At 43.2% G+C, this 24,033-nt stretch overlaps 2 protein-coding genes across 6 annotated transcripts in view; one reads left to right on the plus strand and one right to left on the minus strand.

The window, feature by feature from the left end:
- Positions 1-17,970, plus strand: part of CNKSR2 (connector enhancer of kinase suppressor of Ras 2) — a 206,790-nt gene extending 188,820 nt beyond the window's left edge. For 3 of the 5 annotated variants that reach the window (XM_038148923.1, XM_038148914.1, XM_038148931.1), the window contains 2 exons: positions 13,823-14,019; positions 17,062-17,970. In XM_038148923.1, the coding sequence (XP_038004851.1) occupies positions 13,823-14,019; positions 17,062-17,277 (413 nt within the window). In that variant the 3' untranslated portion in view covers positions 17,278-17,970. Of the gene's footprint in view, positions 1-1,784; positions 4,713-13,822; positions 14,020-17,061 lie in introns of those variants that run through there. The other 2 variants (XM_038148940.1, XM_038148950.1) reach the window with 2 other exon arrangements.
- Positions 17,971-20,625: 2,655 nt separating this feature from the next.
- Positions 20,626-23,576, minus strand: KLHL34 (kelch like family member 34). Its single transcript, XM_038153215.1, has one exon. The coding sequence runs from the start codon at positions 22,763-22,765 to the stop codon at positions 20,978-20,980; it is 1,788 nt and encodes a 595-aa protein (XP_038009143.1). The 5' UTR covers positions 22,766-23,576; the 3' UTR covers positions 20,626-20,977.
- Positions 23,577-24,033: the final 457 nt, after the last annotated feature.

The following is a 24,033-nucleotide window of genomic DNA, read 5'->3' on the forward strand; positions in this document are numbered from 1 at the left end:
TGAAACCCTTATCTAGAAACAAAACCACATGCTGGGGATTTTTTACGTAAATGGTTTTGCCAATGTTAGTGATACAGAAAAAAATGTGGGGTTTGTAAAGATAGGGAAAAATAATTTTCACTTCTAAAAAGCAGATTTTTCTAAACACTTAGTTGCTATCCTTAAGTGATATTGAAAATCTTTTTAGAAAAGCCCCCTAGTGCCTAAGAATTATATTCACATTAAGAGAAATAGGAAAGCATATGCTACCACTTATCTTAAGAGGTTAATGAAAGGGTGTTCATGCACAGTGACTAATCCAAACTGGGATAGTGAAAAATTACCAGTGTTTAATAATTTATATAGTTTATACAATAATAAAACCTTAGCAATATTATGGAATAGTCTTTACAAAAGTGTGTCTTACTAGCAGGTTTTTTTTCAGAAATAGTTTTCTAGTGCAAAATTTAGTTGAACTTTATACATAACACAAGTCCTGTTCCACCATGTGTTGAAGGTAGCACAGTTCTTCCACAGATAGAGGACGTGTCCCAGCCAGACTCACCTGGGCATGAGCAAGAGCTGGGTATAGACATCTGCTACACAATGCCCTTGTCTTAACTTCAGTAACTCTCCTTTATTTCACAGCCACCTTGTTTCACAAAAAGTGAAGTTTCTTTCGCCAAAGCCTGACCTTTGAAACAAACTTTCTGAATTCTTAGTGATTAAGTTGTATGAGCGACTGCCATAAGATGACAAGATCTCCTGAAGCTGCAGAAGTGTCACCTATGAGGCAGCAGTATCATCTTTCACTTAGTGCCTTTTTCCAAATAAATCCAAGACTCTTATTTTCAATGCTACAACTGTTCATAGTATAGAACAGGATGAAATCTGAAAAACATTCCCTTTCGTACTCTACAAAGTTTCCCTTTCCTCAGCCCTGTGAGTCCTGAAATGTGCTGGTTTGGCCTTTTGTTTGTCAGGGGGTTGGGGTTTGATTTGGGGGGTTGGGTTTGGGTTTTTTTCAGTTTGGGTGTGGAATTTAATGTTTTTTTTTTATTTTAAACAATAGCTTATGTAAAAGTTTCTCTTGACTGCTATACTTAGAATTCAGTTATATAAACTGTTTTCCTCACACTTCTTCCTCCTTTCCTTGTTGATGCACAGAGTCCCAGGAAATCTCAGTAATAGAGAAGAGGCTGAACTGGGTTTGAGTTCTGTGTAGCATTGCTCACCCTCTGCCTCTCTGAAACTCATTTTCCAATTGCTGCCATGCGTGGAGTAAATGTCACCAGTGTTTCCATCTGGGATTCTTTCTACCTTGTGTTTTCTGTCCCTGAGAAAATATTTCTTGTCTGCTTTCCAGACCTTTTGCGATATGCTCAAGAATAAAAATGGCAGTGCTTGATGTTTTCCTTCCTTTCCATCCTGTCTTTTGGAAAACAAAAAATATCTCTTTAACAGGGGTTAAACAAATCCCACCAGTTAAATTGGAATGAGTTTCTGCGTCTTTAGATTATGCACAGTTGAACTCCTTCCCGAAGTGGTTTTGTTTTAACAACAAAATATCCCTCAGCTTTTCATATCTGGGATTCAAAATAACAATGGATGTTAAGATCCATGGAATTTCATTTTTTATTACAATTTAGTGTAGTAGGCAATAGAATAGGGAATGCACTTAGAGCAGCCAGGCTTTTGAAACTGCCTGTGCAGAGACTGCCTATCCACACAGAAACTCTAAGTAAACAATTTAGCTGTATGCTGTTTATTCCACCTCTCTCTTTCTCTTTTCTTTGCTAACACAGGTCCACAAAGATTCTCGAGTTCTCAAGCCCTAGCTTATGGAAGTGTGTAATGTCAGTGTGGTTGCAATTCACATGATCTCCTAGCTCTGTATCTTATCCTTCACCCAACATTGCACAACGCTGGACTGTCAGCTAGGAGAACGAAAGGAGCCAGATTGTGTTGTGCCACCTCTTTTTCTAGTTCACGCATAAGTTGCCACCAGGATATTTTTCTGTGTTTGTAGCACGTTTGGTGGATTTGGGGCACATTCTTTGCTTCCATTCTCCTCATTCATGTGACCCTTTCCCAGTGCTTCCAAATGAGCTAATGTGTCTTCAACATGGAGAAAACCAACTAAGTTGGTTAGGATGTGTATTGTTCTCTTGTTTTATTTGTGGGTTGTTTGGGGGTTTTTTAATTGGTCTTTGTTCTGTTCTTTTTAAAAAAAACATATCTACAAAAAGAGAATATATAACTTTCTGCCCTAAATACCTCTTTTGCATCAGGGATGGATATTTTAATGGAGTGAGGTGTAATAGCAGAACAGTGCCATGTCTCTGTCCTCACGAGCATCGCTGCATGCAGATTAGAAAGGCTCTGTAGTGCTGCTACTGTATGCCAGATTTGCTATTTGCTCTTGTTTGCATGATAGTATTTCTAATTTACTAATATGATATGGAAATAATGGCACATCACCGATCTTTCAACATATTGTATCACTGCTTTATCATATTAGGCTAATACACTGCGAGAGTTGATAGCACCTCTCCATGTCAAATGGGAAGCACATCTCTTGGCACTGAACCGATTGGACTCAAAGGTTGATAAACTTATCATTAGAGAATTGGCACGACGGAGACTCAACTTCAGCCTCTTGCAAGCAACCTAATGGCCTCCGTTCAGAAAGTCAGTTCTTCTTGAATAACTTTGATGTTTATAACAGAGAACAGACCTGTTAAAGCATAGACAACCACATGCCTGAATATGAGGCCTCCAGGAAGGTGTCAAAGGGCATGACCAGTCTTTTGAAGAATGCACCCTTTCCACAATGGGACTAGGCACAAAGTCAGATCCAGTCTACATGGAGCACATTTGCAGAAAATACTGCCCCCCGCACGGGAGAACGGAAGGGGAAGAGGGTCTTGGCAGGGGAAGGGCTTTGATGTCACTCAGTTTTGTTCTGCACACCTCGAGGAAATAAAGAGGGATTCAGCCATGGTAACTGTAATTTCCCATTGCTTGTACTGAACTCCAGTGAACCCATTCAGGCCAACCAGACAGAGTCATGTCATTTAAGCGTGCTTCACGTTAGTGAAGGAAGTTTCCTTACTGTGTCATGCTAAACTAAGTGTGTTCTGTCAAGTGGAGGTATGTACAGACCTTTCAGAGACTTCCATTTATCCAGTGGTTTGTACTGAATTCCCAGAGGGTACACTGGCACTCGTTCGGATGGTGACGGAGAAGATACCTCACGCTGAGATTTATTAGACTCTGCAGTTAAACTCTTTGGTTCCTCTTTATCTTCTAGGACTAAAACATGTGAGTGATGCTGCCTGGCCAAGCAGGCACAAAGTATTCTCTGTGTAACACCCAGACTCCGGAGGGCTGTTTTGGGGCCAGTATTTGTCTGGATGTCACTCAAAGTAGATTCAGATATTGTATTTATCATTCTGTTCTGAGTCCCCTATGGGTTGATGTTTGCCTCTATCTCTGTGATTAGAATGTGGATTTTCCTTGATATATTTGGCTAAGGGTGTATTGTAATAATGTTAATGCTAATTACTTGATATTTCATACTATCTTACTGGGAGATACTTTTAAAAAATGTATTTTGAAATGTTTTATTTCTGTTTGCTCAATGTATGGTATTGCATTATGTTAATACCAATAAAATTATATATATATATATATATAGTTATATATATATTTCCCTTTTATAAAGAAGTAAATTATGCTTTTTTGCCTCACAAACAGGAAATGTGCAGTGAATAAAATTACAGCATTCTGCCTTACAGCAGGTGACAAAGCTTATAATAGTTTTAATATTCTTTTTTTGAAAAATAAAAAGTATAGTATGACATAAATTAGTTGGAAATTCATCAAAATGCATGTTTTATATTTCTGCTCAATGGGACTGTCACAAAACAGCCTAAATTATATTAGCAATGTTGTTTTGGCATCTTTAATTTTTTCTAATCAGAAACATGCACTGTATTGCTATTATTGATTACAAAACTGTACTGTCATAAATTTTTGCCTGTTGGCCAGATAGACAAACCCTCTGAGTTTGTCTGTAGGAATTGATTTTAAAATTTAATTTAGTGCTCTTTCCAATGCTTGGCAAAGGCAGAATTTATTTTTTATATAAGGTTGCCTTTGAAGTACCTGCCTCTGCCAGGAATGATAAATCACTGCTAAGTACATAAAGATTCTGCAACCTGAAGGATATGTGATTAAAGTCTTGTTGGAATGGCCTGCAACCCCAGCCAGTCCTTTACATTCTGTCATTAAATTCCATAATTAGTTAGAGGTGAAATGTTTTGGAAATGAATTAGAGAAGCAGAAGCAAGGATGTGACTCTAAAATGTCCTTTGGCTGCCATTTGGGGTAACACTGGTGGCTTATTTGCTGCTCATAGCCAAAGGCCAGCATTTATCTGCACTAATGCCTATTAGATTGTCTTCAGCTTCCTCTCTTTCTTTTCCCCACCCTTTCTAACATGTTGTATTGAGTATCTTTGTTTTGCAGAGGCATTCAGAAGGGCTGTAATTAGCAGTCCCTGGCATTTAATTGCATACACATTTGTTAAATATTTTTCTGTATGCCTTAAAATAAAGTATAGAAAATGGCAGTAAATGTTTCTTTAATGAAGGCATTTGATTTATTCATGAAGTCAGGATTTTTTAAAGGTGTTATTTTGGGCTTAATAAAGGAAATAAGCCAGCAAATTTTCTGTCTTGCTTTTGCATAACCATCGTCTGTCAGGGCTGACGTTCAGTTCCTTTCTCTTGTTCCTTTTGTGGCAAACACGTTCTGCCCAATGGGTGGGGAATGGACCTTTCTGCTGTGACCACTCTCTTGCCAGTTTTGAAAGCACTTTATGCTGAGGTTCATGCATGTTTACGAGTTCATTTTGACATCTGATGACATGAGTGATGTCTAGAAGAGCCACATGGAATTACTGCATTTCTCTCGTCACAGCAATAGCTTTTGTCCTGAAGGGTACCTTGAACTCCGTGTGGTGCTCACAGACCATGGGGGTGTGATGGGCATTCAGCAGCTGATGGGGGGTGCCTAACATTTGGCAGTGTTGTGCCCTGCATAATTAAGATGGAAATCAGGGTGCAGCTTAATTAGGTTGGAATCTAATCAGTGCAGCTATCATAATGCGCAGTTATGAATCCATTAATAAATCTGAATATCTAAATAAATGTGACATATTCTGGGATAACATTTTGGGAAGTATTTTGGGCCCCTCTCAGAAATGCCTCAAGAGGTGCTTCCCCAGCAGACCACAGTGGCTTACAGAGGTAACTGAGGCAAACATTCAATTAACCTGGCCCCTGCCCACACTAATATTTCTCCCATGTTGAAAGGAGAATTGCAATTCCTTAGTGATGCATTCTGAAAAACTCCACTCTCAGTGCTGCATTTTCATACAAAGAAGCAATTTGGGATGTCGCCTGAAGTAGAGTTCATTTTCCTGGTGGGTGTTGCTCCCCAGGAGCGTGTCCCCCATCTGTTCAGGCTCGCTTGCAGGTATCAGTCCCATAAGCCTTGACAGGCACTGCTGTTGTACGAGCGTGACTGTGGCTTGATTCTGACTGGTGAGTAATGTTGCTGGGTCCGTATCATTTGTCACTTAACCTTTCACAACTTTGAGTGCTGCAACCTTAGGTCAGGTTTGTAATGCCAGTATTTTCCTCAAGGAGTAATTGCTTCTCTATATTACTTGTGAATTATTATTTGTAGGGAACTCCTCATCGTGTTCCAAAGCTACAGAATCCCCACATGTCTAGCAATTTTGCCCACTTTGCTCCAGCTCCTGGCTTTCCTCATAAAAACAAGTTTTCTATTGTTTTTTGAACTGCAGGCCCAAGGGGAAGTGTACCATCAAAGTGGGATTGGTGTGTTTATTTCACTTCAGCATTGATAGCTTGTGGTAAAATTAAACAGCACTTACATCAGTGTGTGGCACAGAAAAATGCCAGGATATCCTATTTCATTGTGTAAAATTCTCCCAGAGAGTCACTAAAATCAGCAGAGGTTAAACTGGTGCCTTCATAGGCAGCTTAATGAGTAGAGTACCATATCTAAAACCAAGGAAGGATGCAACTATAACCCTACTGCAGAAAAGTTCTGCCACTGATCAGAATTCCATTACTTTGGGAGGCTTTGGAGTGACTTCATTCTTCTGCTGTCTCTGAAATCACAGCCCACCAATATAACCTCATGAAACAGCAGGACTGCGAGCAAAGAGGAAGCTACAGATGCTCATTTGAGGCGTGCAAGAGCTGTGAAGAGGCAGCACGAGGAGAAAAAGCTGATTATTCACTCTGTGTGTCCCCTTCCCACTCACACAGTGACCCATTAGCTGGCACCTGTACTTCACTGCTAAGTGCATGTGAGAAATGGCTGAATGTTGCTGCCAGCTCTACAAGGCAGATCTGCAGGGAGAGACACCGAGGGTTTTTCCTTCTGCTCAGTTTCATGTCAGCTGTGTTTAGGAAGCAATTCCAGTTGAGTGGGAGGCTGAAGAGATGTGGCTGAGGTGGGTGTGAGGCTCAGAGCAAGAGCAGCCCAAGTGTCCCATGAAGGTTGCAAGTGTGAACGTGCTCCAGCCTGCCGGCTCACACCGCAGCCAGCGGGGCACAGGAGGCCTCTGGGGCCGTGGCTTGTCCTTCAGACATCCCCAGAAAGATGACTCCAGTGGAAAAGAGAGTCTGAGGGATCTACTGACCCAAAAGGAAAACTGCTAACTGCTATAAGTAGTTCACCATAAGAATTAGACCTTCAGTGCCACAGCAAAGGCTTGGCATCTGTCAGGCCTGACAGAGGCTAGGGCTAGATCTTTTAATAAAAGATGGTACCTGCCTGATTCTGGTATTGAACTTGGCTGTAGTGGAAAATGCCTGAAATACCTTCGGATATCTGTCGTTTGGGAGATGAGTTTTCCACTTGCCTGCACAGTTCACTTTATTTCAAGAAACCGAATTTATGCTCATGCATGTGAGAGGAGAAGCAGGCTGGGACCACTGGGTGTAAAATTCCAGCAAGTGCAGGACTCTGTTGTGTTGGTGCTTTCAGTGAGCACCCTCCCCAGGGAGTATCTTTTTTTGTCTGCAGGTTTATGTAATAGGAGAGAATAGAAACTGTGTACAACTATCTCAGTAACCAAAAATACTTCCACTTTAGAGGACATGATGGTATTAAATCCAGATTTAATACCTGCATTGAATAAATACAAAACAATAAATTCAATAAATATAAAATTTAATGATCCTCCAGCTACTAGAATTTCACCAAGAACATGGATGAAGGCTTGTGTTTAAACAATGCTCCTGCCTTCCTTTATTCAAGACTTTTGGGAAAATCCTGCACTTTGACATACACAGGGACAGAAAGAACAGAGGATTACATGAATCAGAAGAAGGCAGGGAAAGGGAAGCAATACCAGAGAGAAAGGTTGCAAAGACTGGGTACTGCTCAAGAAGAATCCGTTTGGATTTTAATTTAGCTTTAAGTCAGCTTGCTTAAACTTTTCTTCACTTGTAGAAAATATTAATATGCTCATATGGCGGGGGTGTGTGTATAGACATATATATATATAAATATGTGTGTGTGTATGTGTGTGTGTGTGTTTACAGATGTAATCACATATCCAGTCAGGCCTTGATTTTAAAGTGGCATAGGACATAGCATAGGTATCTTTGTACTTTAGCAGGGAAATTGCTCTGTTTTACCTAGAGCAGATGATTAGCTGCTGTTTCCATGTGGATCTGCATGACCTCCTGCCTGCTGTACCATGCCAGCCTTAAATACTGTGTGGCTTCTTCCTTTTCTCAGTAATTAGGGATGTGGCCTGTAACATTTTCCTAGGAGGAGCTGACTTTCCATGTCATTGTGGCTCCCCCCATACCTGTGCAGGAGTGCTGTCCATCTCCTTTAAGCCTTACATTGATTTCACCACTTTGTTCCTTTTAGCTTGGGAGGGGAGGAAGGGGGGAGGAAGGAAATACATAGCTTAGTCTGCCAGCCAGCCATCTAAATAGTGTTAAAAATTATTAATTCCTGAACCTTTGTATTAGAAGCATTTGGGTATGTCTCACGTTTGGACTGTTAATGATTAACCTGACCAGCAGCAAAGATGGATTTAGGCCTTGCACTGAGAAACCAGCTGCTTCTTTGAAGGATTTCTTTTCTCCCCTCCACTGCAACACTGCTGAAATCCACACCCCCTCTCCTTTCATCCTTCTTCTTTTTCACCTTGTATCTAGTACCTAGGGAGATCCCTTCAGTCTCTCTCCTAAGTGTTCCTGGGGTTTACAAGCGCAGCCAGGCTGTCGCACGCTGTGGCCGCAGCCCTTGTCTGCCTGTTGGCACAGCCGGGGCTGCAGAGCTGCTGCAGGAGGCTCCCCCTTCCCAAGGGCTCAGCAGGGCTCTGTGTGCTGCTCTACCTCCCTGTCAGTGAAACCACTGCGTGCCCAGGCAGGTTTGATGGTCCCTGTTAGACACGGCGGAGAGAACCTGCTGTGGCTGAGGAGGATTGCAAATGCTGCTGGGATTAGATCAGTTCTTAGTTAGCTTGTGGCAGACCAGGGTGTCTGTTCCCAACACAGACACATCAGGGTCAAGAAGGCAAAGGGAAAAAAAACCACCCAGAGGTTTGTGCACCCAGGGCTGTTTTATCTAACTTGAGACCATTTCCCAGAGGCCGGGGATCCTTCTTGTTTTGGGGCAGTATTTACTGCATTTACTGTCACTCACAGAGAGTCTCTGGGACACTTGAGAAGCAAAAAGGGGTAGCTCTCAAACTGGAATCAAATCTTTGGGATTTGGAGGGAGAAGATAATGTGGCAGCTGTTTAGTAATGTAATTAGTGATGTATTCTAACAAATTGCCTCCTTAATATCCTGAGAAAGCTGAGGTTAGCTGGTTCCTCTGCCAGAGGAGTGAGCTCACCAAAAGGAGTGAAAATGGGAGTTTAAATTTCAGTGGAGCCTGGAGATTTCAGTCTGACTGTGCCTTGTTCGCTTCCTGTCACAGACTTCACAACAGCTTGGGTTTCTGGGGATCTGCAGAGGCTGGTACTTCTGCTCAAGTGCAGGGCTGACTGCAAGGAGAGGAGTGGGCGTGTGTGACAGGAGTTGCACAGGCAAGGAAAGTGCGTCACTGAGCAGAAAAGGCAGCAAACAGAAAAGAGGAGAGTGGGAAAATGGAGAATTCCATCAGGATGGCAGTGGCGTCCATCAGTCAGGGTGAGAAGTCTAAAGGCAATGGGGTTGAGCCTGGGTGGTGTCTGGAGGCACTGGCAAAGACCAGAGGGGCCCCAATTGAGAGCTTTGATCCTAGAAAAATACGACCTTGTTGGCAGGGTAGATGACAAAATTTATTAACTGTCCTTACATAGGCAGTTCTGTTCACTCAGCCCCACGTGAAATCGTGGGCTCCTCTGGTGCCTCACTGAAAGACAAAAACCATGCAAGATTTTGGCAGCTTGAGCTTTAGCATAAAAAAGTGAATCACAGAAGTGCAGGGACCTCCACTGAAAACTGCGTATATTTAGAGCAGATTTATGAGAAGTGTGTGCCAAGAGATTCTCTGTGTCCAGAGAGCAGTGTGTTAGCCAGCTGGGCTGCAGTGGTGACCTTCTACAGAGTTCTAATTCAGTACCATCTTCCTGAATCATCAGTTTACAGGGACCAATCATCTCTTGATCCATGTAAATACCAATGGTAACTTTCTCTCTGGTTACTTTTGACAGAATTATCTTATGCTTTTATGATCTTGGTTTATAAGAGGGAAATAATGGAAAGATGAATTGCCAAACAGAGCCAGGAGGTGATTACACTTCAGTGCATCCCAGAGCTTGGTGCGTGCTCTTCTCAACAGCAAGTGGCAACACAGCATGAGAAATCGCACCAGTTTTTTCCTGAATGCCAGGAGCCCAAACAGTTCCTGACCTGTTGAAATTTCACCTACTCAGCCATAATCTTCATCTCTCTCTCCTGAGAAAATGTAAAAGTAGTTACAAATATTTACTGCATTCTAAGAACTGAGGGCAAAGTACAAAAAGTTCAGAAACTTTTCCTATAGAAAGCAGAATAGTGAAAAATAATAGTAAACACAATGTTTACTAGACAAATGCATTCATTATCTCCAGAATTGAAGCAAATAGCTTTGGATTCACTTGAAGACAGCAGGAGCTTCTTTGTTACAAAATTCAGTAGCTGTATATTCCTGCATTTGGAAGACAGGGTTCTCACCAGATTTAGATCCCATGCGTTGCACTTTTGCAGCTTTATTTCTGCTCCTGAGTTACAGAGTTGTTCAGGATTCTGTGGGGCAGGGGACAAAATTACAGCTTCAGAGAAGACACCCTGCTTTTCAGCAGTATGTGGAAACTGTGACCTGTGCAGTGCATTCAGAGAAACAGGAAAGATGCTACCCCGTGCCCAGCAGCCGAATGAGTGTGAAAAACAACTGTTGTGTTGGCTGCTGGTCTGAGGTCACCTGCAAATCCTATTAGACCACATTTCCTACTTAAACAAAACATTACCAGAGGTCCTATTCTTCCTTAACGAGACGGCCATGCTGTAAAAGCATGACTTGCATGCAAATCCACCCATTTTAAAAAAGAAAATATGTTTTAAGCTCAGCTCTATATCTAACAGAATACCTCAGATGCTTTATGGTGCCAAGGGTTTCACCAACACCTACAGGAAATCAATCAAAGGCTCTAGCAGAAGGCTGAGGGAGGGGAGCTGTGTGTGTAATCTCATTCCCGCCTACTGAGAGCCATTGAGAGCAGCAGCACCACCTTCAGCATTTCTCTGGAAAATATTAAGGGCTTGGGATGTGTTTTCATGCCACCCACTGCCCTCTCCCCCACCATGGGTGAGCAAGGCATCTTGCCCTCTTTAGAGCTTTCCCTGCCTCAGCAGCAGCAAGGCATTTCAGGGACTTGTTTTTCTTGCCTCCTCTTTCCTCTTTAGGAAATCCTGTCCCCTTTTTGACGTGCAGCTTGTAGTGACATCACCGAGCCAGTGACAGAGTGTGGGGGAGGCAGCCCCAGCCATGTGGAGGTGATGTTCTGATGCCTTCCAGAGACCTCCTGTCAGTGTTCTGCAGCCCAGCCCAGCCTGTGTCCTGCCCCCACAGTCCTGTGCCCTTCCTGAGCAGTCTCAGAGCTGTCCCCATGCAGGGGAGGGCACAAGCGCTGTGTCCACACTCCCTCTGAGCCCACGTTGAGCTGTGGGTGCCTGTGCCAGGGGATGAGCCCTGAGGAGCACCAGCCATGCAGATCCCAGGCCAGCAGTGTGGGGAGGGAGGGCAGGACAAGGCTCCCTGGCACAGGGTTTATAATCACAGGGGCCGTGTCACCATCCAGGTCCATTGAAGGCGTTTGTCATTCAGTATTGAACCTTAGGCTTGAACTCAAATGCTCTATTTTCCTTGGTGGGGAGTTGCTGTGTTTTAGGAAGCCATGGGTTTTTGATGGCAAGCCTGGGTGTGGTGGCTGGCTGCCAATGCAGGCTCTAGATCACTCCAGCACAATGAATTTAGATGGTGTGGAATCCTTCAGCAAGCCATCCCTGTCCTGATCCCCTCAGGGTGCAGCCTTGGCAGTGCTGCTGGGGAAGAGACACCTGAGGAAAGATCTCTTTTGCCTTGCATAGCAAGAGATGAGAAGGACAGAGAGAGAGAGGAATAGGTGTCAAATGCTCCTGTGTCAGACCAGGAGGGAGTTTTCCCTTTGCCCTTTAGCACTCCCCTTCCACAGCTGTCAGACTGCTGGACATCAGCGTTCAGTAATAGGAACTGATAGAGAGATCCCAAACTTCTGACCTCATTGCTGCATAGACTTCTTAAGAAAGCATAAAAATCAAGACCACAAAACATTTTAACCACTTTCTAATTTTTCAGCTACTGAATGATTTGCCCTTGGGCCCATTGGGTGTTTTAATAAGAAAGAAAATTGCAAGAAAGAGAAAAGCGTCTCATTTCTATTTTATTTCAGTTCTGGCCACCATTGACAATGATGAACCCAGCTCACCAAGCAGGGTAGCACAGGATGGGATGATTTAGGGAGCTCTTTGCAGACTCAATTCCATCGAGAAAAAGTCTCCAACCCTTCTTCACTTCCATATCTCTTAAAAAAAATAAAATGTGTACTTTAAAAACATTTGCCCTCTACAAGGCCAAAGGAATAAACTGATGAGAGATGAAGGAAGATTAGTTGCTGATTGCAAAATTCTTGGACTGTATAAAGATCTGTACAAATGCAAACACTTTTTGTGATGGGGTGAGGAGATTTGGGGTTCTGGAGTTCTTGGCTGAGCCTGAGGAGAGTTGTTGCCCTACTGCATAGTATGGGCTCAAATGGGAGGTGGCCTCAGGTAGCTCTTGATGGACTAAAAATGTCACTTCTAAACACAAACTGTCATCTCTCTTGGTGACTGGTAACAAACCCTCTGATCACCTGAGGACACTCTGGTTCTTTACTGAGGGGAGCTTCTGTATGTGGTAAACTTCCAGCCAGGAGAAATGACTGTCTTGGAGCAGGGTCAGTCACAGGGTGAAGCTAATGCTTGGAACCAAGCAGCCCTCCTACAAGAGCTTCTAGGAAAGCCTCCTGAGGACACAGGCACCACTGTGAAAGCCAGGACTGGCTGGGAGGATCCCGAGGGCTCTGGGAGCAGCCAGGAGACCACGCACAGGCAGTGTCTGGGTGTAGCATGAACCCGTGTCAGTGTGCAAGGGGCAGCAGGGACACAGCTGAGGGACACAGCTAACACTGTCCCAAGGGCTGCCCTGGCTAATCCTGATCCCCACTCTGCTAATCCTGACTGCACTGCTGCTTGCAAAGCCTGTATGGAGTCAACAAAGAGTTTCCCCTGGGGGAAGCATTGTGTGAAAGGTTGAAGTGGTTTGATGTTTTCTAAATGAAGCATTTCAAATGCTCATATCAGAGTAACACTTCATGCCCAGCTTTTGCTTGGTTTTGTTTTTAAAGAAGCAAAACCTTTCTTTTTTTTTTCTTTTTAAATGCTTTCAGTACTAGTTAGAACAAATATTTCAAACCTATAATACATAAAGACTTCTCATATTACTGTATTTTGATATAGTTCATAATAAATATTGATTTGTTTTTAAAACCAAGCTGTAATGCAGACAGCTCTGTTTTGGTTTGCCATGCTGCCAGGTCATGTTTGTGCTCTTACATTTAGTCTCTAGTTTGCTGCTGAACCATGAGGTAATAGTAAAGTAACAGACATAAGTGACAGCATTACTGACTATTGAGCAACACCACTGAGTATCAAAAATAAGAGACAAAAATAAGTGGACTTTCTTAGGACATGCCATTCCAGGGCCACCATCGCATATCCTGAGTGCTGTTAACAGCACTTTCAGTCTGAGATGTGATCCCTGACGGGTTCCTTAGCAGGATGCTTCCAGGGCTTCCTCTGCTTGTAACTAGGAAGTCACCAGAACTATGTAACTGCAGTACCAGAAATCTGATTGCTGGTAGTAACTCATTCTAACATTACTGCACCTTGTGCTATTTCTCTTTTTTCCCTCTTTCTCTGCATGTCAAGATTTTACATTCTTGAAAGTTTTTCTCCCTTTCTTGTGAAGGCAGTAGCAAGAAGGAGCAGTGGCAGCGCTCTTTTCTGGAACTTAGGAGGTGTGAAATATTCTCTTTATGGTCGAGTTAAACCTGTTAAACATTTGGCAAAGGTTTTTCATAGGTCTTCATGTAATCACATTAATGAAACATTGTCGCTTTCTCTATTTCTTCCTCCCCTTTTTTGTTTTCCCCTTTGTCTCATTACAGTTGAAACTATAGAGGAAAAAACAGCAGACTCCTTGCAAGATTTGTACAGAGCCTTGGAGCAGGCCAGCCTGTCTCCTTTAGGAGAACACCGGATTTCCACTAAGCTGGAGTATAAGAAATCTTTTATAAAGAGATGTAGCGATCCAGTAGTCAATGAAAAACTGCACCAGCTGCGAATTCTGAAAAGCACTTTAAAGGTGAGATAAAACAGGGAGGAAAAATCCTGCCCCAGGGTTGGATTGGGCTGTATTGTAATCAGAGATTATTGTGTGCAGCTGGAGTCCAGGCTGAGCTCAGTGTGCAAACAGGAGAGACATGGGGAAGCACTGCTTGAAAAGAAGAGGAAAAATGTGCCTGGGAGAGCAGTCAAAGTGAGGGGATCAGTTTTAATTTCCTTATTTTCTTGCATTTAATCTCAGTCAGCTGCTCCTCCTCTAGCTAGTTTAACAGAAGCTGACACCAAGTTATTGGAGGAAACCTTAATCCCTTTTTTGTCCCTGAACGTTTTGATTTACCAAAACACATTCACTTTGTAATTGCCAAAGTCTAAAGTTAGACAAAGCCAGCCTTTAGAAGGGAACAGTATCTCTTGCAACACTTGACTGTTTTCTGATTGATGAGCTTGTCCATGAGGAAACTGTGTGCTCGCTTTCTGTGTAAACTGATAGGATCATTGTATTTAATCAGTAAGATTGAATAAATAAGTAGTGATAATGATAGATTTGAAAATTTATATGATAATTTTAAATGTACTACAGCTCTTTTAGCCTCCTAGTCAGCTTCCTTTGTTTGTTACAGCAGTTTCAGTTATGCCCTGATAGAGATTTCAGCAAACAATATGCTGGATTTCCTCAGGGACCCTGTTAACTATATTAAATTACCACATTTTAAGCCACCAGATAATTGTACAGTGCATTTTGTAACAGCTTTCATCAAAGAGGGCTTTATAAACATTAATTAATTTAGTTTTCCATCACCTAGAGAAGCATTTAGGCAATATTATTTTCATGCTGTGGGGCTCCCATCCTGAAAAGAAATCCTACATGTTCTTAACTTTCTGTACTGTATCATCTCCTTGAAGGCAACTTGCATTATTATCTTGGTATGTAAGTCTTTGCAGGATTCAAGGCTGGCAAAAAAGGGCAAAAGAGGGCAACATTCACAGCTGTCCATGACTTCTACAAGCATGAGAAACTGAAACAAAATCACAGTGCTCTCACACACATGGGGGTGGCAGGAGGCTCATGCCGTGGTTGTGGCTTTGTACCACCGTGGGGTGACACGCCACAGCAGTGGTTCAGCAGCAGCAGCCTGCTGCCATGCTGAATTGTCTCTTTGGTAGTGGTGATTGGTACCTGGGAAACTTTATACCAGTGGCTTCCTGCAAATGAAGCTGCTTTCCTTCAGGGAAGTCCAGAAAGCAGCGCAGCCTCTTGATCCAGCAGGTGCCTTTTTTTGTGCTTCTCTGGAACTTCTTTCCTTTGGACCAAGCAAGCACAATCTTTTTGTTCTTTGTCCATGAGCCATATTTTCTAAGCCTGTCAGCACTCTTGTTTGGACCGTGATTGGTGTAAATCATTCTTATGGACACGAGAGCAATAATGGAAAATGCAATGGCAGCAAGGAGCAAAGACAGATAATTGTTGTTTTCTGCATAGAGCAGCAGTGCAGAGTGACACACGCTTGCTTTGCAGTGGCATCATGGTAACTTGTGACTGGCTGCATTCCAGCCCAGAGCTCCACCTCTGCCATACTGCTGGCAATTGTATCAAGCAGTAGCTACTGCTATTACCTAATCAATCAGTCTTTCTTTTTATCAATACCTTTGATTTCTCCTTCCTGAATGCAGCCAATTGCACTGGCCTGCTGGCACTGATGTTCTGAACTCTCCTTGAATCTTATCCTACATAATAATATCCAGAGACAGTCCTCCAAACTGCTTCTGGCTCCTGATATCCTAAGTCATTAATGAAAGACCCCTGTGCTCTCTTTCCTGTATGACACAAAATCATTCTCCTGTCATTGAGTATGAGCTGCCTGGCTGGTAGTGCAGAGGTGTGGGACCAGCCACAATCTGTGAGAAATAAGTTATGGCAGCTCGAGCAGAGATCTGATCAGGAGTTCCCATGATTTCTTTTCCACAGCTTGTTCCCAGCTTGCCTTCTCTTTCTGGGAATGAGTATTCCAGCAGGTAGTGTTAATTTCCTGTTGTTTGCACAGCAATGAAAGCACTGCTTATGGAAGATGTCTCTGACTCTTGTGATCTGTCCCATCATACACAGCTTGGTATTTCCCCTTGCCGTGCTACCCAGGAGGATTTAACATACTCATAGCATGGACGTGGAAAATGTGAGTTAGCCATGAGGAGTGTGAAACCCTTCTTGCAGAGAGGTTGGAGGGGAGATTGCTGGTGGCCATGCCATTCCTGTGCTGAGGAGCATTGCTGGAAACCACAGCTGGGTGTTAGCTGTGTTTCTAAGGATTATGGCTGTGGCATCCAGCTTCCTCCACTTGCAACAGCCGTGAGTGGCTGTGGGTACCTCTGAGGCTTACTGTGTCACTCAGCTCCGTGAACCTGTCACCAGAGAGGGTTTATGGCACAGTCACTTTCCCTGCCTCGATGGGGCATAATGAGGCACCAGCAACAATGTTATATTTTCCCTTTTTCTGCCTTCTCTCTGCCACATCAGTGGTAGAAGGGGTTGCAGCCAGCCAGCCCGTGGCCTGCAGTAGATCTGTAGTGAAGATGAGCTGGCATTCCCTTGCAGGAGCCTTTGCAATGCAGAGCTCAGGTGCTCCCGTGGCAAGCCTGGTAAGGAGGTGAAGCTGTGCTGTGCCTGTGTCTGCCTCCCACACACCCACGCTGTATTTCTGATCTGATCAAGAGCAAGCAGAGGGCACTTCGTTGTGTGAAACCCATCCTGAGAAATGCAAGCAGCTAATAGTAAACAGGGCAGGGCTTGCTGTCTGAGGCTGAACAATGGGGTAAGTGGGGGAATAGGAACTCTAACTGAGCGTTCTGGACCTGGCGAGGGAAGCCCAAGTTCCACAGGGGAATGTGGGACACCCTGTAGAAAGGTCTCCTGTGTGTGAGTGCTCATAGATCAGAGAGTCCCTGCGCTTTCAGGGGCTCTGAGGCTTGAGTTGTACCCCCCATTCTCTGCTTCCACCCACAGGATTGCTTTTGTCAGTGACTCATCACTTGCATTAACTCTTTGCTTGTTCGTTTTCTCTCACAGGCCAGGGAAGGAGAAGTAGCCATTATAGACAAACTTCTGGAGAATCCAGCTTTGACATCTAGAGACTTTCAAGAATGGAAACAAATGTACCTTGATCTCTTCATGAACATCTATGAAAGCAGCCCCCGGAGGGACTCTGTTAGTGGCTCATCTGAGGTTGAAGCACTGATAGCCTCGTTAGCCCACACTCATTCTTACATAGAAACACATGTATGAAAGTCTCTCTTTTTGTCCATTTGCTACACCCCACCCCTTTACTTAAGTGCATAAAGTAGTTTTTATATAATACGTGAGAGCTCTAGTAAATTATATTTTAATGTTACTCAGCTGTGTGAAGCCTTCAATGGTCAACGATACCACTTCTTTAATGAGGATTTGTATATTTTATATGCTACCAATGCTCTGCTTGTGTTTACCTTCTGTGAATTAAAAAAACATGATCTTTAGCTATTGAAGAAAAGGATTTAAAAGCATTTTTGGAAGACTGTGGCCTTCATGCAGGGAGTTCCACATGCTATAAAGCTTTTGTTATCAAAGGTCAGTTTTACAATGATATTTTATATTATATAATTCCAGTATTGCATTGCATTTTTGGAGTGCAGGTACTGTTTTGGTGGTGGGAGAAAACCAATTTTTATATTTCATGAGAAACTCTAGGAGTTTTCTTAAATAACAGGGGAAAGGTGTAATGCAGTCGTTGTGTTTCACTTTTGTCAAACACCTAAAAGGGTGAAAATCGGCACACAAAAGAATGACTAATGTGAGTTTAAGTGTCAAAAAGTTAGGTCTTATTTCCTTTTTTTAAAGCCTGTTGCTTAGGTTTACCACCAGTGCAAAGGGATGCTGGTTTGTATTATAATTAAGACCAAATTGTGTGTTGTCTCTTAATCACATTAGGTTGATATAAAAGAAAAAAAAAAAATAATGGTACTGTGATTGATGAAGCTTTTGGACTGAAGGTATCAGTATAATGTGCAGATTTTGCAAAAGAGAAGATACAGACTTTCAACATCGTTGGTAGCAGCGTTTCTTTAGCCCAGAACAGCAGCAGTGGAAAAGGTTTCCAATGAAATGCTTCAAATCTGAGATGCTTTGAAGATTCCCACAATAGAAAAAGAGAGAATAGGATTTTTAAAGTAGTTTCCTATGTGTTTTCTGAGCTGTGAAATTTGGCTGTATTTTATGCAGGGATAATGTGAGATGAGAGCAGAATTGAGCATGGATCCTGAAAAATAACCGAGGAGTAAAAAAGCCTCTGGTTTGCTTTTGAAGGAGAAGGGATGTCTCTGGCTTCTGCTGAGTTCACAAGCCAATTAAAATGTTTTAAACTTCCATGAGATTTGTTATCTGCTAAAGACAACCCAGTGAATATGAGGGGAAATAGCTCCTTAGAGTTAAGCACATGCCTGAAATAATAGTGGGAGGGAACTCTTAAATCATATACTTTTTATGAACTTGGTTTTGAAAAATGTTAAGAGCATGACAAAATATTTCTGTGGCTCTACAGTACTTTGCTGCATAAGTCAGGACTCATGACATGATTTAATAATGCTCATGTGGAAAGGAAAAGCCTCCTTTTTACTTTAGTGAGCTGTACTCTTAACCAACTTGAGACTATTGCCTGTACAGCTCAGTGAATGTACTTTAAACTTTATGAACTCTAATATTTCCTGGCAGTTATATCCATGAAGGGATGAAGGAAAGAATGGACAGATTTTCTTTCTTTTTCTTTCTTTCTTTCTTTCTTTCTTTCTTTCTTTCTTTCTTTCTTTCTTTCTTTCTTTCTTTCTTTCTTTCTTTCTTTCTTTCTTTCTTTCTTTCTTTCTTTCTTTCTTTCTTTCTTTCTTTCTTTCTTTCCTTCTTTCTTTCTTTCCTTCTTTCTTTCCTTCTTTCCTTCCTTCTTTCTTTCCTTCTTTCCTTCCTTCTTTCCTTCCTTCCTTCTCTCTCTCTTTCTGTCTTTCTCTCTCTCTCTCTCTCTCTCCCCTTTTTCTCTCTTGTTCCCCTTTTTCTTTCTTTTCCTCTTTCTAGCCCTCATTTTCTATCTTGTTATTGCGTTTGGATTGCAAATGTTCTGCAGATTTTGCACAACTGTACAGAAGAGTGGCCTTTCTGTAGCCCATTTTCAGTAATCCTATATTCAAGCTGTCTGGATGACAAATCATGTATTAACGTTTGTATAGAATTCTGGATCCAGTGTAAGATTTGTACTATTAGAAGAATATTGTTTGTATAAACTGGACATTTATTTACTGCATGGGTACTGACTTGTATATTAAATTTGTGAGGTTTTTGTAAATTTCTCTTAAAAATGCTTGACTTGAAATGGATTGTGCTATTGTTCCAAGCATTTAGATTCTCTTGCTATTGTTTTACTGGACCAAAAGTAAATATATTCATATGAAAAACTCTTTATATCTGATGGATGTATATGCACATTGTGTAGTTGATTCCTTGTAAAAACCAAGGCAGTTCAGAAGACTTAGATCTGTTGCTATGCAACAGCCATTCTGCCTGCACTTTACATTAGTAAAGTTAGCTTGATTGCTTTAAAGGTGAAAATTAAACATTACAGTTTTTTAAGCTAGTCTAGTGACAAAGAACATGTGTCCTCTCCATTGTGCTGCCTTCTTTTAAGACTATTAAATGTTCTTCTATATATATTTTTATTGTATTAATTCTCAGCCTAGAAAGGGAACACTGTAAAATGAAGTACAATAAATTTAGCTTTTAAATGAACATTTATGGCTCAAGATTCACTTTACTCCATACCAGATTGATTCTGTGGCATCTGACCATTTTGTCTGCATTTCTCATATCTGTGTATCTTAAAATGCCCTGGTGTGACTTCAAACACTGCCAGTGTGGCCAAAAGGGAGTGACACTACTGCTGATCTCTGTGTAGGCAGACACTGAGTAAAGACTTCTGAAAACCTTCAGTTGCCTCCCTCCCCTTTGTACTCTGTGATGAAAGTAAACCTTTTTTGACTGCAGGGTTTTGTTGTGTAGCAGTTCAACAGCAACGAAGCATTTTGCCTTTATGAACAGGTATGACAAAACAGCGCGTGGTGCCAAGGTAAATGCCAAGGCATCAGTGACAGCTTGTTACTCCTGTAAGAAGCTTCTTGGAGGCTGAGGATATCCTCAGCTCTGGCCATCTAAGCTAACCCAGGGTTTGGATACAAAAGACATATATACATCACCAGTAGTGCGTGTCTTTAAAATAACACAAAATCAACATCTGGAAGGTGTTCTACAACAAAGGCCACTGAGAGAGAAATGGCTTCTATCAAACAAACACTGTTTCAGCTTTCAGCTGTAGCTGAGTCTACGCAGTGAAAAGTCCATGCCTCTGCCCAGTAATTTCATGCTGGTAGCTAAGACATTCTTGCCTAGTAAGTAGTATATCAAATAATATCTTTTCCTTGGCAATACTTGCTACTAATTCTTGTAGGCATCAATTTTCTAGTCTTTTTACAGCTCTCTTTCCTTTTGCTTAGCCATAGCATAGAAAATCAGTAGCACTTACCAGCTGGGAAAATTACCTCTGATTAAGAAAACAGAAAAGACGGATTATATTTTTAATATTTGAAAAATCCCACTTGCAACACCTACTAATTGCTATCTAGGTATTATCCAAAAGTCAAGGATTACAATTCTCACTCATCGCCTCTAAGCAAGCTACTTGCTACATCCTTGCTCAGTAAGATCAGCTTCCAGCTTTATAAATCCTAGATGTGTTTCCTGTGCTGGAGCCAGATTTTCTTGCTCCAGCTGTGCTGGAGCCTGTTTCCACCAAGCATTTGGCTTTTCCAGGCAAAACTTCCATTTTCACTTTCAGAGCCACTGCAATTTTCTTCTTCTCCAGAACCGCCCTGCTCGCCCATCTCCTGGGATGGACATTCCTCAGCATGGCAGCTCAGCAGTTGGGCAGCTTCTTCTGGTGGCTGTCACTGTCCTGCTCCTCGGCCACCTCGGAGAGCTGGAGCACGGCGCACTGCAGCCCACACCACGGCAGAGGGGCCTTGCAGATCTCTTCCCAGCCGTCGTTGTCGATGTCGTAGCCAACCACATCTTGTGTGGAGACCTCCAGCGAGTTTTGCCATTTCTTTCCCCCAATAAGAAGAGCTGTTTCCTCCACCACTGCCAGGCCGTAGGAGAATCGATCGTAGACCAGTGGTTTCAACCGAGTCCATTGGTTTTTATCTGGGTCGTACCTTTCTATTTCAGAGAAAGGTTCATATAATCCCAGAAAGGTGAATATGGATCCCCTGATTGTTGCCATCTGATGCCCAAACCGAGCAATGCTCATGGGGGCACGTTTCACCCACTGCCCTTCAAGTGAGCTCAAAGAATAAAGGTCATTGCTTGTGCTGGCTGGGGCTGAGTACTTGCCCCCAGAGATGTAGATAGTGTTCTTGCAAACAGCACTGGCATGACCATGTATCCTGCATGGCAATTCCCTGGCTTTCGTCCATCTATCCCTGCTGATGTCATAGACTTCCACAGATGAATGCAGCAACCCATCCTCACCCCTTCCACCAATGGCAAAGATATCCTTGCCTAGGACACAGCAAGAAAACTGGCATCTCTTTTCCAGCATGCCCATGATTTGGGTCCATGTGTTAAATCTTGGATCATACCGATGGACCTTATTTGTAACCAATAAGGTCTTTCCGATTTTAGCATCATCCAGGGTACCACTTTCTATTTCCCCACCCAGGACATAGAGGAAGTTCCCCACCACACACACGCTGTGGTTCTGAACCCTGTCCTGCAGCTGCGTGAGGGTTCGCCATTTGTGATTGTAAACATCGAAGGCCACCACATCGGTGACAAGCCCCTCGCTTGCTGTGCCTCCCCCCAGCAGAATGATCCGAGTTTTCTGGTTCCTCAGTGTGGTGGACTTATCCTGCAGGACAGGCTGTTTGTACACAGATGTGTGATAATTTATTGCTTTTATGATCATGCACTTAATACCTGCTGAGAGGGGAACTTCTGACTGTGTGTAGGTTTTTCTCAGCTCTTCCACTGGGATGAGACCATATCTTATGTGCTCTAAAAGGCTGCTGGCCTGATCCAGCCTGGATTTATCCTGCTTCAACCACAGCAGGACAAGATTCAACAGGCGGCATTCTTCCACCATGGGGAGATCTGGTGATTGAATCACTGCTAGCAAAGACCTGAAGTTCAGCTCGAGAAGTCCTGACAAATCCAAGTCCAGCAGCTTCCAGACATTTTTGATAATGTATTTTTCTGCAGCTGCTAGGGCATCTGGAAGGTAGAACTTCCTGGCCACGTTGGCAGAGTAGCAGCAGTTTTCCAAGGCAAGATTCTTAACTAAGTACTGATTGCACAAGCCGATAGCATCAGTCACTTGCAAGTAGCTTGCGGCTTCCAAAGTATCCTCCAGGCTTTCAAAGGAAAGGGGCAGCAAGGATGTGTAAATAAAATCCAGGATGTGCTGGAGCCCAGTGGGTGAGACAACTTGTAGATGAATGACACTGGCTTTGGACTCTTGGGTATAACTTTTGAACATGGCTCGGAAGTAGTCGCTGGAGCATGCCAACAAGGACTTGTGTGCAGGAAACTCGTTTTCTTTCACTTTCAGCAAAATGTCACAGAGAAAGCCCTCTGATCTCAGGCTCTGGTATTGGGCGAGCACGGCGGTGCAGTGTGCTTTGCAGTAGGACAGGAAGTAGCTCATGGCAGACAATGCAATGCTTTTCCCTTGAGCTATTAGAGCTAAAATGCAATTAGATATTGAAACAGCTGCCTCACTCAACAGCCATTGCTTGAATGCCCAGCAGACCTCCAGCTGTTAGAGAAAAGCCCGGCCCAAAAAAACCAAGTCAGTCTCTTGCCTGGCATAGGGGGACAGTTAGTAGATTTGTAGTGAATTCAATTCATTCCTTTATAGAGAAAATAGCTGAATGTGTATCAGCTGTAGGATGCTTACTTTTCTTGCCTCCACAAGTTGCGCAAGGATGAAGGGTCCACAGTTGTGCCGAGCACTCGCTTGGCTGGCCATCAGGTGACAGAGGAGGGAGCTAGATGACGGTCCCAATAAATGGCCCTTCGTGTCTGCTCAGCCGTCGCCCCCGACCCTTCTTGCTCCACAGGCAGATCAAAGGGATCGTCTCTGGCTGCCAGCGCGTGGCTCTGAGCAGACACAGATGAGAAGAGAGCGCGGACTTTTCTCCTCTTGTTTGTATTTTGAACTCCGATCAGCTTAGACGTCACCACCCCTGGGACAGCAGCCCCCTTTCCGTCCTCGTTCCGCACGGCCCTGGGAAGCCTCGGCCGAAGATCAAATCAGCGCCCAGGGATTATTATGGGAAGATTTTCTGAGCCCATAAATCTTTCCCCGGCAGCCACTAAGACAACCAAAATACCGTGATTAGTCACTGGTTCGATTTGACATGCATTTCTGGCTCTTTGCTTCACGTGACACCTCCATAGCTCACAGCTACCAGAATAGCCACAGGCTCATCCCCTCGTCCCCCTCGCCTGGGAGCCAACCCCGGGCGGGTGAGAAACGGGGCCAGGGACTGGGCGGACAGAGGAGGTTCCAGCGACAGCCACAGCCAAAGCAGCTGACTTGGAATGACCTGGCTGGAAATCACAAGGGTAACACATTCACACAAAGTGGCGACAAAAATAGATTCCCCCACTTCGGCCATAATAAACCAAATTCTGTTTATAGAGGAGGCTTTGTATAATTGTGCTCTCAGTTACCAGCTGGGAACAAACCCGGAGCCCCCAGGGCTCAGCCAGGGCTGTCTTGCTCAACTTTCTCACTTTCAGTTTGTCCCAATTAGAAGCACTTACACAGGGATTATCCCTGATTTTCACCTGGGCACTTCAGGATCTAATTTCTACCAGGAATAGCAGCTCTGGGCAGGCTACACATTCTGACCTCTTAAAGCTTGCTTTTATTTCTTCTTTTTTTTCCTGTGTAACTCTGGGTGAAGG

Source organism: Motacilla alba, chromosome 1, assembly GCF_015832195.1.
Source record: "Motacilla alba alba isolate MOTALB_02 chromosome 1, Motacilla_alba_V1.0_pri, whole genome shotgun sequence".
Classification (NCBI taxonomy): Eukaryota; Metazoa; Chordata; class Aves; order Passeriformes; family Motacillidae; genus Motacilla; species Motacilla alba.

Excerpts from the sequence above, each read along its gene's own strand:
- KLHL34 (XM_038153215.1), bottom strand. The coding sequence starts at position 22,765 with ATGAGCTACTTCCTGTCCTACTGCAAAGCACACTGCACCGCCGTGCTC.